Raw genomic sequence first — 14,360 nt, 5'->3', positions numbered from 1 at the left:
CTTAACCCAGGAACCTAATATGCCCCATCTTAAGTCTTCTCTGCCTGTTGAAATGTTATCATGGTTCCATTTGAAAGCCACCCCCTTCCACCACCTTTCTTTACCCCAAACAGAAAGATATCTGCCACTGTGAATCTCTTAAACACTTATCACTCACTATATCTTATATATATTTATGCACATGCTTCATCTCCTCACGGAGGGCAGCCACTGGGTCTTACGTACCCTATCTTGCGCCAAGAACCCAGCACCATGTGGAATCTAACACAAATAATGAAGGTCTGCTGAGTGCATGGACAGTATGCTCTCTTCTGTCACAGCCAACATAAATCCATGCTTCTTATTCAGATTTCCCATGAGTGAAATGGATTTTCTTCCCTGTCCTCCTCATTTAAATCTATCAATTTGGACAAAAAGCTAAGGAAACTCTATTCTTGTAGTAGCTCAGTGTCAGGGCCAGTCCATAAGTTGTTTTTCTTGCCTTTCATTCCAAGTATTTTAATTAACCAAGGCCTCAGAAAGGTCTCTTCCTGCAGACCCTGGAGAAGAAAGATGTTTATTCATCCAGAGCAAGGAAAGCACAGGTGGAGAAAGAGCCACGTCTTGTCACTTTCAGCTCAGCCCCAGCTTGACACTGCAAGGCAGACACCCAACCCTGTCTCTTGACTTGTCCAGACCAACGTCCCACTGAGTTGGCATTTTGAGTTGAGACGGACATCAACACCAGGCCAGGACACAGATGCCGTCAGGGCTGTCCTGATGCACCCTGCCATGTGCACTTCAATGGTTTTTGTCTCTCCCAAGACATCCCGCCCCTCAGATAATCCCATCCTCAGAGCCCAGCTGCCACGACCATTGGGACGTCATTAGGACTCCCAAAAGAGTGACACCACCAGCCTTCACCAGGGCGAGGCTGGGACGCCTGGTGGTCAGATCCCAGCCGGGTCACTGGTTAGTCATTTGACCTTTAGGTAAGATGCTCAGTCTTTTGGACTCTGATCTGTACCTTGGCATCAGGGGTAACAGCACATTAATATTGGGACAACCAGCACGTAGGGTTTTGTGAGAATGCCATCCACTGACACGCCGGAAAGCACTTGGCACGGCACCCACACCCAGCAAGCTCTCAGTGGCTGTTACCATTGCTGTTAATGTCGTCATATGGCAGCCAAGCTCACAGGCGCACGCTATTCCAGAATGTGTGCTTTCTGACCACTATTTCTACGAGGATGAAATTTATATACTCAGACGCCTCTCTTAGTATAAATAAGCAGAAGGGACGGTAGGTAACCAGTGACAGGCAATATGATGGATGGGTTGTGGGATCAGAGGACTGGGGTTGACTCAGAGCTTCACTGCTCACTGGTTGGTGATTTTGATTAAACTGTTTCAGCCCTCATGGGCTCTGTGGGACTTACCACTGGGTTTATGGTGGGGACAATATATACTCTATCATGCATGGTCCCCCTCAGGAGAACCCACTGTAGAAATTCTTTTCAGGTTTCAGGGTCTAGGATTAGGATTCCCTAAAATTTCCTGAACAAAATTTCAAAAGTCTAACAAACACTCTAAATCCAACTGATTCTGGCTTCTTCTCTCCCATGGTCTCAGGGCCAGCCAGATCCGCAGCCCACTGCTAACAAGTGCACAGCCTCATGGCAGACGCCCAGCACCTCCCATACTTTCAGATCAGTTTCCAACTGGTTTCTCCTTATTTTGCATTTACCCCAATTTTCTCATTTGTACTGAATCCTGTAGTTCTACACAAATATCTTTAAGATGCCTTAAATCCTCTGTGGAATGACCATAAAGAGCAACACTAAATCAAAGGAGAAGTAGATTTCTCAGCATCAAGTTCCACCTATGTGAGACAGGACTGCGAGCAGTAACAGCTCTGTCCGCCAGACGCCGCAGGAAGATGAAGTGACAGTGCGCGAGCGCTTCCTCGAGGGCACTGCTCTAAGGGCGTGTTTGTGGCGTTAGCGCGTAATCTCGCACTGCCTCCTTTCTTGCATTCTCAGCTCAGGGAAGGAAAGTCATTGAGCTCATTAGGCATCAAAGCTCTGATCCCGCCAGGCAGCAATCTGGGAAGAGAGAGGCAATCAGCCACAGAAGCGAGGTCTCGCTGTTTCTGTTTGCGTGGCAAGAGCGCTACTCACGGCCTCTTCCCCAAGCTGTGAGAGGGCACAGAGCCACCGCAGCACATGGCCAGGGAGACCCAAAGCCAGGAGACTGGGGCGGAACACCAGGTGGGACCACTCGGGCCAAGAATCCCTGCCTAAATGTTTCTCTGATGCTTCTCCCAGCTTGCAGTGGACGTCCCAGCCAGCGCCGCTCTCACGTCTCATTAGCACCACAGGGAGGAGCAAAATCTGAGCATGCTAAATGCTGAGCCTTCCCAGAAGTTTGCAGCAGACAGAGGTGCAAAGTCCCCAAAATGCTGGTGAAAGACAGTGGCTCTGGGGAAATGCTGGAACCTTTGAAAATGCTCCCAAATACCCAGCATTCAGAGTGAGTGACATCTCAGCAGGGCAGCAGAAGACACTCACTGCTTCTGAAGACAGATGTAGCAAATACCAAAAAGCTTCCCAAGGTTAGAGGGAAGGGAAGGAAGATAGGAAGGAAGACAAAGAACAGAAGGGAAGGGAGGGAAGGAACAGGGAAGAGATGGAAAGATCAGTGGATGGAAACAGTGAGAAAGGTTGGCAACAGGTGTATCCTAGTTATTTTCTTCCATCCACCTCCGGCTTGAACCTTTCAGGACAAAGTACTTTTTACATAAACGTATTTTTCCTTCCAATGCAACAGAAGCCTGTTGTTTAATGGTGTTTTGATTGGCCATGAATACACTCAACTCGAAGAAAAATTGAAAAGAACTTAAAAGAAGTGTCCGTGTTTATCAACAGGCACCAACACTCACAGAGTGCCCAGTATCGACTGACAGTGGAACATATTCGAGACCCTTCACGTGTTATTTCATAGGCATGACTGTCCTCTCTTTCTACAGAGGGGGGAGAGGTCGAACACAGGCAGCTTTAAAACCTGAATTGGAATCCAAAGCCTATGGGTTTTCTAATGCATATCAGGAAACTTTTATTTTTGAGAATTTTCTCTCTCTCTCCATTTCCAGGGAAATTCCACATCCTGCCTTGGAAATCATCACCTTGGTTTCCCAGAAAAGAATTGCTTACAACCAGATAGTTCTTCACCGTTTACAGTGCGTCCTCACCCACCTTTGTTTCTAACTCACTCCCTCCTTAGCAAGGCTGCAAGGGCAGAAGACTCAGAAGTACCCATCCCTCATGCTGGGCCAGAGCTTTCCCTGCAGATCCCACCCCTCTGCCTCTCTGCAGGTGGAGGAAACCGTCTCAGCAGGATGGCGGTTTTTATCCCGTGGGCTGGCATGTGGCTATCACTGTGCCTTCTTGCCTGGAGGTAGGTGAGGAACAGGGGACCAGGGCAAAGGGGCCACTGCCTCCTAGAGAAGGCATCCCCAGCAGAACCCCATTAGGCAGCTTACCTCGGTGCAGCACGATGTGGTCAATCATGTTGCGTTTGTATTTGGTGTGATAGAGGCAGAGAGGACAGCGAAGATCTTTGGGACCCTCCTCAGGAACCGCTGAGTGCCCGGCTTCCACGTGCATAGTAAAAGCAGATCTGGGAAAGAGGTGGGGTGACAGGGATCAAGCCACTCACACATGCCCTGCTGGCAGCCCGACTACAGTGCTTCCGGGTGTGACCCCACTGCTTGAGGGGCCAACGCCATGCTGCCAATCACATCTGCTAACCGCGGTCCTTGGCCACTCAGCCAATCACGGAACTGTCCTGCCTTATTTTCAGAAATTTGCCACCTGGCTGGGTTCAGGGCTTAGTTGAAAAAGAAATGGATTCCCCAGACACTTTATTCTTGACAATTAGAAATGACCTATTACAAACATGAAAACAAGATCTCTATAAGAACAAACATCTCATCAGGCTTATTAGGAGAGGGACTATTTTAAAGCTAGGATGATTTATCAATGGCCTATGTGATAAGCGGGGGGAGGTAAGGGGCAGGGCCAGTGGCAAAGGAAGTCATGACAGTTGACGAACAGGTAAACTCAGGGCTGCAGCACCAATTTGAAGGCAGAAGGGCTCTCTTGCTTCCTCCTTTATCCTTTTCAAAACTTCACAATTTACAAAGCCTTAAATGTCTCATAAAAACGGATGCAGACAGTGGTATAATGGCATGGCCCCATCCTTATTAACCCAAGTGCCTCTGTCCAAGGTGATGTGTACACCTGTCAGGGGCCCTTGCCGTCTGGGTCCTGTTAGCCTGCCCTCAGTTCTAAGGTCACATACATATTTATCTGGAAAACAACCAAATTAATAGTCAGATAGAATACATTTTCCATCAAATCCCAGCAACTAAAATGTCGATGGAGAAGAGACTTGTTCCTCCAATTCATGTTTTACTTTGGGCATGAAGCCTGCTTTTCGCCAGCCTCTCTGTGTGGAGTCTGTACTGAAGCACTGGGGTGGCCTAAGGAGCAGATAGTAACGGCCTGACACCTGTAATACAGCATGTGATATTACACGAGCACAGCGGCTCCCCACCTATGCAGTTACAACATTGAGGAGTGTCAGCATTGTGCCAGGCACTCTTGTAAGCACTTTAAAGAGACACTGGTCCATTTTGTCCTCCTAAGAGCCCTAAAAGGTAGGTACTGTTATTTCCTGTATTTTATAGACACGGAGAGACCCAGTGACTCATCCAAACTCACACAGCCAGCAAATGGCAAAGCTGGAACTCAGACCCAGGCAGCCAGGCACCGCACTATGTACTTGTAACCACTAACCTCAATGGTTTCTCAGAGGCTAAGATTCCATCACAGGAGCTTAGATCACCTGACAGGAAGCACTCCACTCTTTGAGCTCCCCGATTTTGTCATATGCAGAAGCAGAGGTGACTCTGGATTCTCTTTTTCTAGACTGGAACAATGTCTCTACCACTGCTCAAGTCTCGTCCTCATGGAGTGGGGTCTTGATTCTCTGGGTGTCTTTCAATAATATGATTGTACGAAATAAGAATTTTCTACAAGGAAGTCACTATTACTGGATGTTTTGACTTTGACTTTGCTTCAAGAACCTATTTCTTTTTTCCAGAGACAAATTTTAAAAAGGGGGCTAGTTCTCTGAAGGGGCAACACTCATGGCTTGATGCCCTGGGCCAAGGAAATCCTTTGCCACAATCTGACACAGCTTGGGCATCCATTTGCTCTGATTTTTAAATTTCTCTATTCTGACAGAGCTCTTCATCCTTTCCTCAAACCCCAAAGCTGTCTTTGGAAACTAGCCTCCTTTAGTGAAGACTGGACCCAACCCCTGTGTGCTGGGCCTCCCCTGAGCCCCAGGTAGGAGAGAGCAGGGAGGAGTGTGGTGACAGGAGGAGCAGGCGCAGCCACTTTGTTTTTCAAGGCTTTTCTTCATGCTACTTACTTAAAGCCTGTATAAAAGGAGCAGTCTTTGCACTTGAAGAGCTTCTTCCCGCCATGCTTGTCCCTGTAATGGCGTCTGATGCTCTGGATGTAGCCAGAGGAGAATTCACAGAATTCGCAGTGAAGAACAGCCTCGGTTTTCTGCTCAGCGCCCCCAGGGGTCCCCGAGAGAGGCACAGGGCTAACACGGCTGTTGTTCCTTGCCAGAGCAGCGGACTGATAGTGGTTCAACTGCTGCTGAACATCTGGAGGTTCTGAGTAGGATGAGTCTGTGGACAGACGGGGAAAATGACACCAGACACAGAGAACAGAGCAGAAGTTTGACACTTGAATACCCCTGACATGAGTTTTGAGTATTTTTTTAATAGTATGAGTATGATCCCATCTTTCCTCTTCATTTACATTCTACAACAAATATCTGGGCAAAGGCAGGTAGGGAGGAAGTGTAACTTCTTCTAATCTGACTTTGAGGGTTCACAGCATTTAAAAATAAAATTCTGAGGTTAAAGATTCATAGTGAAGGAAGAAAGTAAACTGTGTCTTAAAGGAAACTGCAGCATGGTGACAGGCCGCCAGAGTACCCATCCTTGTCAGTGAGATAAATAAACCTGCACAAAATACACAGGATTCTACATGAGAAAGGAAAGCAGATGATGAACCATCTCCTCCTTTGCAGCCCCGAATTATGCAGATGATGAACCATCTCCTCCTTTGCAGCCCCGAATTATTCATGACAATCAAAAAAAAGCCTTCCACTGAAATGCTCAAGCACATGGCACTCACAAATATAAAAATGTTTTATGCCTTCAGTCAAGTGATTTAAATTTTAAAATATAAAGATCCAATAGTCTTCTCCTGGAATGGATGTTTAAAGCTTACTCAGCATTAAGATGGAGATTTATTCATAAATCCCATTAAAATGAAATTCCAAACAAGTTTCCCTGAAAGGTAGTTTAAGGTTTGCAATTCAGAGGAAAATGTCACAGATGACAGGCACAGGTCTTAACCCTGAGAAGCTTCAATGGCATGTGGTAGAGAAATCTGATCTAGATGGGAGGTGGGAAAATCTCAGGATTCCTTCTTAAAAAAAAAAAAAGAAAAGTAAAAAAAGAGATAAAGTAAAAGGTCTTGAACCTTTTCCCAACACACTGCTTTGAATATTGACGTCAGGATTTCAACAACAGTGTCCGGTATACCCTACAGCTGCCTATGAATGACACAAATGAAGCCCATGAATACCACACGGATGAATTTCAGTGTAACTTTCCTTGAAAAGATAACAAAGGGCTCTTTTTTTAAGCCTTTCAAAAAGCAGGGGGGAAAGGGGATAAACACTGTACCCGCCTCCTACTGAGTTTGATTTGATGGACACAATTTTCCAAACCATGATCCCCGAGGCAGGATAGGGAGGAATTCTGTAAAACCCGTATTTGATGAAACTAGTACCATCCATCCTATCAGCCTCTTCAAAAAGAAAAACAGAAACAGAGCAGCCTTAGCCTTCTTTCCTGGGGGGCCACCTCCTGTCTTCAAAGTACAAAAATAACCCCCCTTGTTCTCCTCCGCCCCCTTCTCAATTCCTATTCCTCAAGACTGAGAAAAACCCCTTTGGAAATTGTAAACAAACCTGCCACATACACAAAAATAAAACAAAAGGAAACTTGAACAATATCTCCAAGCCTCCATGGGTTCATTACCAGGTGTGAGTTGAAGACAAAGGAAGATAGAAATGCACAACTGAATTCATTTTACGGATTCTTTTATCTCTTCTTTATTTCTCAACCCTAGCTGATGAACCCACTCAGGATCACAATAATGCAATTGTCAACTTCTCATTCTTTCTTTCAATAGGTGGTTTGTTTACCATTTCATGGATTGTTCGAGATGTTTTTCTACTTGAGCTCTCAAGACCAGTTTCTGCTTAAAACACACACAATGAAGCTCAAACACATTCTGCCTCTCTTGTTAAGGCAGGCCTGGGCTGCAGCTTGGGCCCTGACACAAGGCACCTGACAGCTTCCATCCCTTGAATGCAGAATTATAAAGGAACACGTGGCTCCTAATCAGATGAAAAGCCAGGTAAATTCACCTCCTGCTCCCTTCCACCCACCACCCACCACCAAACACATACACCAACCTCTTAGGTTGACCCCACCCAAGGGAAGGGAGTCTCCTTCAAGGCAAACACATTTTTTTTGTCTCCAGAGCTTACTGCGTATTATTCCATCTGTGCAAAAAAAAAATGAGTTCTAAATTTTAACTCCAGTATTTATATGTTATATGTATGAAACTTCAAGAAATAAAGATGTAAGAAATCGAGGGGAAAGCATTGCAAGGCAGGCAGGCCCATCACCCTTCTTAAATGGCAATGCAAAAGGAACAGCCGTACAGAGCCACGCTCTAAATGCCTTCTGTCCTGGTTAAAAATCCGATGGACAGCTTTATTTACAAAAATAAGCAAATTCGACCACTTATGATACATTTGTAGTAGTGCCAGGTCTTCTCAAATTTTGGGGTCTTCTTAAAGCTTTACTTTCTGGTGCCAAATATACACCCTCTCTCTCTCTCTCTCACTTGCAAGTTTGTGAAAAATGTACAATTTTAGCACTTCGGGCACTAAAGTGGCAAAGACGTGAGCATGTATGATTCCACTGATCTTAAAAAAGCCCACTTGCTAAGCTATACAAAATACCAGTTTGTTCATAAGGTAGAGCCTGAAGACCACGAAGAGGGTCGTTTTGTTGCCGACGTTGGAAAGGCAAACAAACAGATTGTTAGTAGTGAAGGGCATGTCATGTATGTTAAAAATCATTAGGACTATTTTTAAGCAAAAGACAGCAAAAAAAAAAGCACCTGTGCTTGGAGAACCAGAATTGTGGTCATGGGGATGGCAGTGGAGGCCCAGGAGTCTGAACCCAATGGAAAATTCTACACCCAACTGCAGGCCACCCAACTCACATGGTTACACCTGTTCAGACAGTATCATCTACAACTGAACCAACTAAAGATCCTAGGTTGGTCCACACATTCCTAACCCAACCTTGAGATATGTAGTCTAAGGGTTTAATTCTCTGACTTGTGACTTTATTTAGAAATTAAATTACAATGTATAATTGTAGTCATGAGATAGATTTAGTGGAGTTCTATGTAGCTATCCATTTTGTACATTATCTATAAGAAAATATGTACATTTTATAAAATCAGTATCAAACTAGAATTTTAGAATGGATGGTCACAATGCTTACAGGCAAGGGTTTGGAATTTACTGAGCAGCCCACAATTAATGCTCACAACTATAGTGGGTGGTGTCATAGGTTCTCATTCCAATTTCATCGATGAGGTGGCTGAGGTGGAGAAAGGTTGGTTGCACAGCTACTAAGAGGCAGAGGTAGGATTTGAAGTCTAAGTCTTATCTATTAGGCATCTGTACTCAATGGTGACCTCTAGGGTCCCAGGATACAAGTCAGAAGAAGAAAGAACACCTGAGTGTTCCATCAACAATTAACACACCAGAGTAAAGGGGGAAAAGGTGATGGAGAGGTTGGAAATGTTGAGAAAGTAACATTAGAATAGATAGAAATTATAACAAGAACACACAGAACATTAAACTGAGTATGAAAGAAAACATTAAAACACGCATTTCAGGGGAAAAAAATAATCAACAAAGCAAGATTTGTGGTAAAGAAAATGATACCCCAAATTTCAAGACTCTTTATAAAACCAAAAAAAAAGGGACCACAGCAAATAGCCAGAACTGGAAATCTACCTGCCCAAATGACAGGCTTTAGTGAGAAGCTTGATAAGATGCTGTCCTTAAATAATGACAGTCGAAAATTCCTCAGGTGGCATTTAGCTGGGAAAAGAAAGGCACACGGATGCAAATGGGTGATGGATGCTCAGAAGTGGTTCTTAGCCGGCTCAGCATTCCACAGCAGGGAAAGGGCTGAGTTCTGGATGACACCTGTATCCCTCTCCCTCAGTCATGTTCCTGGAGAAATGGGAAATTTCTTGCTTTATTTCAGCTTCCCAGAACACCCGCCAAATCCAGGCAAGTATCACTTCAAGTTTTTTTTTTTCCTTCCTCTTTCCCCCAGAAAGTAGCCAGCAGGGGAAAAAAAAAAAATCATGGGAAATTTGACTTTATGAAGGCAAACAACGAACAGGTTGAAGGCTGGAAAAGAGTAAGCATGACAGAATGAAGCTTTCTTGAATCTTCTGATTCTACATTCAGTCAACACCCTTAACATCAGGCCATGTTCTGGTGCTAGGGATTCAAAGTCAGAGACAAAAGAGGCTGCCTTCAAGGAGCTCAGGTCTGCAAGGGGAGAGAGCAGAGCAGTAGGCTGTTAACGACAATATAGGCCTTTTCCGTGTCTAGCAGACTGACTCCACTGGTTGAAGGAGGGAAAGAGGCAAAGCACAAATGAACAGTAATGGGGGAGTTTAACTGTTTCAAGACTAAAGAAGACCTGGGGAAGAGTAAGAATGAGTTGGGCAGTAAATTATGGGAGCCACAGAGGACAGCCCCCTTCTGCACTGAGGGATCCAAGAAGGAAGCCATACAGAATGATCAATTTTCAATTTTCCTCAGCTCTGCATAGAGGGTGTGAGTGAAGGGGAAGTAGTAGAAGCCCCCTGGTGCCAGCAACCACACTTACTTATATCTGAGCTAGATTTTCACGCAGACTTGGAGACAGGCTCTTTGGTCAGCGTGGATCAAGTACCAGTAAAAAATGAAAGACCATGGATGTTAGGCAAACAAATTTTAGAGGTGGCCAGAGAAGCAACTGATTAAATTAGACCCACTCATTCAGCAAATATTTACTGAGCATTGAAGTCAAAGGGAGACCCTGTTCTGGGACAGTAGGAATTGGTCCTAGTCCTCAAGCAATTCATTGTCTCAGACAGACATAACTGTACATAACTGTGATATAATGCAAAAAAAAAAGTCTTAATTGAGGCATCCAAACAGGAATAGTGGAGAAGGAAGCAAGATCAGTACTGGTGACTGACGGAATGTGGGAGCCAGCGAGATGGAAGGAGGATGTCAACAGAACCCCGAACGTCCATTAACAATGCAACTGGTATCGGTTAATACGTTAATGAAAGCAACACTAGATATGAAGATACCTAAATGCCCATGCCACACCACACCTGCACCTCAAGTCATAAACAGGAACTAAAGAATTACATTTTTATCAATGAAAAAAAGTGACTTAGGAATGGGAGGGGCGGAAGATGGCGGCGTGAGTAGAGCAGCGGAAAACTCCTCCCAAAACAAAATATATCTACGAAAATATAACAAAGACAACCCTTCCTAGAATAAAGATCAGAGGACACAGGACAATATCCAGACCACATCCACACCTGAGAGAACCCAGCGCCTCGCGAAGGGGGTAAGATACAAGCTCCCGCCCCGCGGGAGCCGAGCGCCCCTCCCCCCAGCTCCCGGCGGGAGAAGAGCAGGCAGAGCGGGAGGGAGACGGAGCCCAGGACTGCCGAACACCCAGCCCCAGCCATCCGGGCCAGAGTGCAGGGCGCTCGATACTGGGAAAACAGGGCAGCAAGAACAGTGAGCAGGCACTGGAGGCCGGGTGTCGGAGGACATAAGAAAAGCGCGCGACCATTTTTTTTTTTTTTTTTTGCTTTTTTGCTGCTTTGTTTTGGCGAGCGCTTTTTGGAAGTCTTAAAGGGACAGGGACCCCAATACTAGGGAAACAGGGCAGAAAGACCAGTGAGCAGAGGCCTGAGGCTGGCACCGGAGAATAAAGAAAAACGAACGACCACCTTTTTTTTTTTAATTAAAATTTTTTTTTTTTTTTAATTAAAAAAATTTTTTTTCTTGTTTTTTTTTGTGGTCGTTGTTTTGTTTTGGCGGGTGCTTTTTGGAAGTCTTAAAGGGGCAGGGCGGGTCACTTAATCCAGAGGTAGGGAATCCGGGATCTCTGGGCACCCTAACCCCTGGGCTGCAGGGAGCAGGGAGGCCCCTTACGGAGATAAATAGCCTCCCAGCAGCTCCTGCTCCAACGCGACTCCACCATTTTGGAGAAGCTGCCCGAGCCAGGCCACGCCCACAGCAACAGCGGAGATTAACTCCATAGCAGCCCGGCAGGAAGCAGAAACCCTGTCTGCGCGCAGCTGCGCAGCACAAGCCACTAGAGGCCGCTGTTCTCCCAGGAGAGGAGGGCCACAAACCAACAAGAAGGGAAGTGCTTCCAGCCGACACTCGTCCCAGTTCTGCAAACTATTCCTATCACCATGAAAAGGCAAAGCTACAGGCAGACAAAGATCACAGAGACAACACCAGAGAAGGAGACAGACCTAACCAGTCTCCCTGAAAAAGAATTCAAAATAAGAATCATAAACATGCTGACAGAGATGCAGAGAAATACGCAAGAGAAATGGGATGAAGTCCGGAAGGAGATCACAGATGCCAGAAAGGAGATCGCAGAAATGAAACAAACTCTGGAAGGGTTTATAAGCAGAATGGATAGAATGCAAGAGGCCATTGATGGAATTGAAATCAGAGAACAGGAACGCATAGAAGCTGACATAGAGAGAGACAAAAGGATCTCCAGGAATGAAACAATATTAAGAGAACTGTGTGACCAATCCAAAAGGAACAATATCCGTATTATAGGGGTCCCAGAAGAAGAAGAGAGAGGAAAAGAGATGGAAAGTATCTTAGAAGAAATAATCGCTGAAAACTTCCCCACACTGGGGGAGGAAGTAATCGAACAGACCACGGAAATACACAGAACCCCCAACAGAAAGGATCCAAGAAGGGCAACACCAAGACACATAATAATTAAAATGGCAAAGATCAAGGACAAGGAAAGAGTGTTAAAGGCAGCTAGAGAGAAAAAGGTCACCTATAAAGGGAAACCCATCAGGCTAACGTCAGATTTCTCAACAGAAACCCTACAGGCCAGAAGAGAATGGCATGATATATTTAATACAATGAAACAGAAGGGCCTTGAACCAAGGATACTGTATCCAGCACGACTATCATTCAAATATGATGGTGGGATTAAACAATTCCCAGACAAACAAAAGCTGAGGGAATTTGCTTTCCACAAACCACCTCTACAGAACATCTTACAGGGACTGCTCTAGATGGGAGCACTCCTAGAAGGAGCACAGCACAAAACACCCAACATATGAAGAATCGAGGAGGAGGAACAAGAAGGGAGAGAAGAAAAGAATCTCCAGATAGTGTATATAACAGCTCAATAAGCGAGCAAAGTTAGGCAGTAAGATACTAAAGAGGCTAACCTTGAACCTTTGGTAACCACGAATTTAAAGCCTGCAATGGCAATAAGTACATATCTTTCAATAGTCACCCTAAATGTTAATGGGTTGAATGCACCAATCAAAAGACACAGAGTAACAGAATGGATAAAAAAGCAAGACCCATCTATATGCTGCTTACAAGAAACTCACCTCAAACCCAAAGACATGTACAGACTAAAAGTCAAGGGATGGAAAAACATATTTCAAGCAAACAACAGTGAGAAGAAAGCAGGGGTTGCAGTACTAAAATCAGACAAAATAGACTTCAAAACAAAGAAAGTAACAAGAGATAAAGAAGGACACTACATAATGATAAAGGGCTCAGTCAAACAAGAGGATATAACCATTCTAAATATATATGCACCCAACACAGGAGGACCAGCATATGTGAAACAAATACTAACAGAACTAAAGGGGGATATAGACTGCAATGCATTCATTCTAGGAGACTTCAACACACCACTCACCCCAAAGGATAGATCCACTGGGCAGAAAATAAGTAAGGACACGGAAGCACTGAACAACACAGTAGAGCAGATGGACCTAATAGACATCTATAGAACTCTACATCCAAAAGCAGCGGGATATACATTCTTCTCAAGTGCACATGGAACATTCTCCAGAATAGACCACATACTAGGCCACAAAAAGAGCCTCAGAAAATTCCAAAAGATTGAAATCCTACCAACCAACTTTTCAGACCACAAAGGCATAAAACTAGAAATAAACTGTACAAAGAAAGCAAAGAGGCTCACAAACACATGGAGGCTTAACAACATGCTCCTAAATAATCAATGGATCAATGACCAAATCAAAATGGAGATCCAGCAATATATGGAAACAAATGACAACAACAACACTAAGCCCCAACTTCTGTGGGACACAGCAAAAGCAGTCTTAAGAGGAAAGTATATAGCAATCCAAGCATATTTAAAAAAGGAAGAGCAATCCCAAATGAATGGTCTAATGTCACAATTATCAAAATTGGAAAAAGAAGAACAGATGAGGCCTAAGGTCACGAGAAGGAGGGACATAATAAAGATCAGAGAAGAAATAAATAAAATTGAGAAGAATAAAACAATAGCAAAAATCAATGAAACCAAGAGCTGGTTCTTCGAGAAAATAAACAAAATAGATAAGCCTCTAGCCAGACTTATTAAGAAGAAAAGAGAGTCAACACAAATCAACAGTATCAGAAACGAGAAAGGAAAAATCACGACGGACACCACGGAAATGCAAAGAATTATTGGAGAATACTATGAAAACCTATATGCTAACAAGCTGGGAAACCTAGGAGAAATGGACAACTTCCTAGAAAAATATAACCTTCCAAGATTGACCCAGGAAGAAACAGAAAATCTAAACAGACCAATTACCAGCAACGAAATTGAAGCGGTAATCAAAAAACTACCAAAGAACAAAACCCCCGGGCCAGATGGATTTACCTCTGAATTTTATCAGACATACAGGGAAGACATAATACCCATTCTCCTTAAAGTTTTCCAAAAAATAGAGGAGGAGGGGATACTCCCAAACTCATTCTATGAAGCTAACATCACCCTAATACCAAAACCAGGCAAAGACCCCACC

The 14,360-nt window shown here is 44.4% G+C and overlaps 1 protein-coding gene across 8 annotated transcripts in view; it reads right to left on the bottom strand.

The window, feature by feature from the left end:
• The window catches only part of ZNF462 (zinc finger protein 462), a 140,154-nt gene that overhangs the window by 26,613 nt on the left and 99,181 nt on the right, over positions 1-14,360 (bottom strand). For all 8 annotated transcript variants that reach the window (XR_008996577.1, XR_008996578.1, XR_008996579.1 and 5 more), the window contains exons 8-9: positions 5,479-5,746; positions 3,521-3,657 (exon numbers count right to left, since the gene is read on the bottom strand). Coding sequence is in view for 5 of the 8 variants with exons in the window: in XM_057498906.1 (XP_057354889.1) it covers positions 3,521-3,657; positions 5,479-5,746 (405 nt within the window). In the remaining 3 variants the exon portion in view is untranslated. The remainder of the gene's footprint in view (positions 1-3,520; positions 3,658-5,478; positions 5,747-14,360) is intronic.

Source organism: Manis pentadactyla, chromosome 3 (assembly GCF_030020395.1).
Source record: "Manis pentadactyla isolate mManPen7 chromosome 3, mManPen7.hap1, whole genome shotgun sequence".
Classification (NCBI taxonomy): domain Eukaryota; kingdom Metazoa; phylum Chordata; class Mammalia; order Pholidota; family Manidae; genus Manis; species Manis pentadactyla.
The sequence above is the reverse complement of the archived record's forward strand: the minus strand, read 5'-3'. Positions and strand labels throughout refer to the sequence as shown.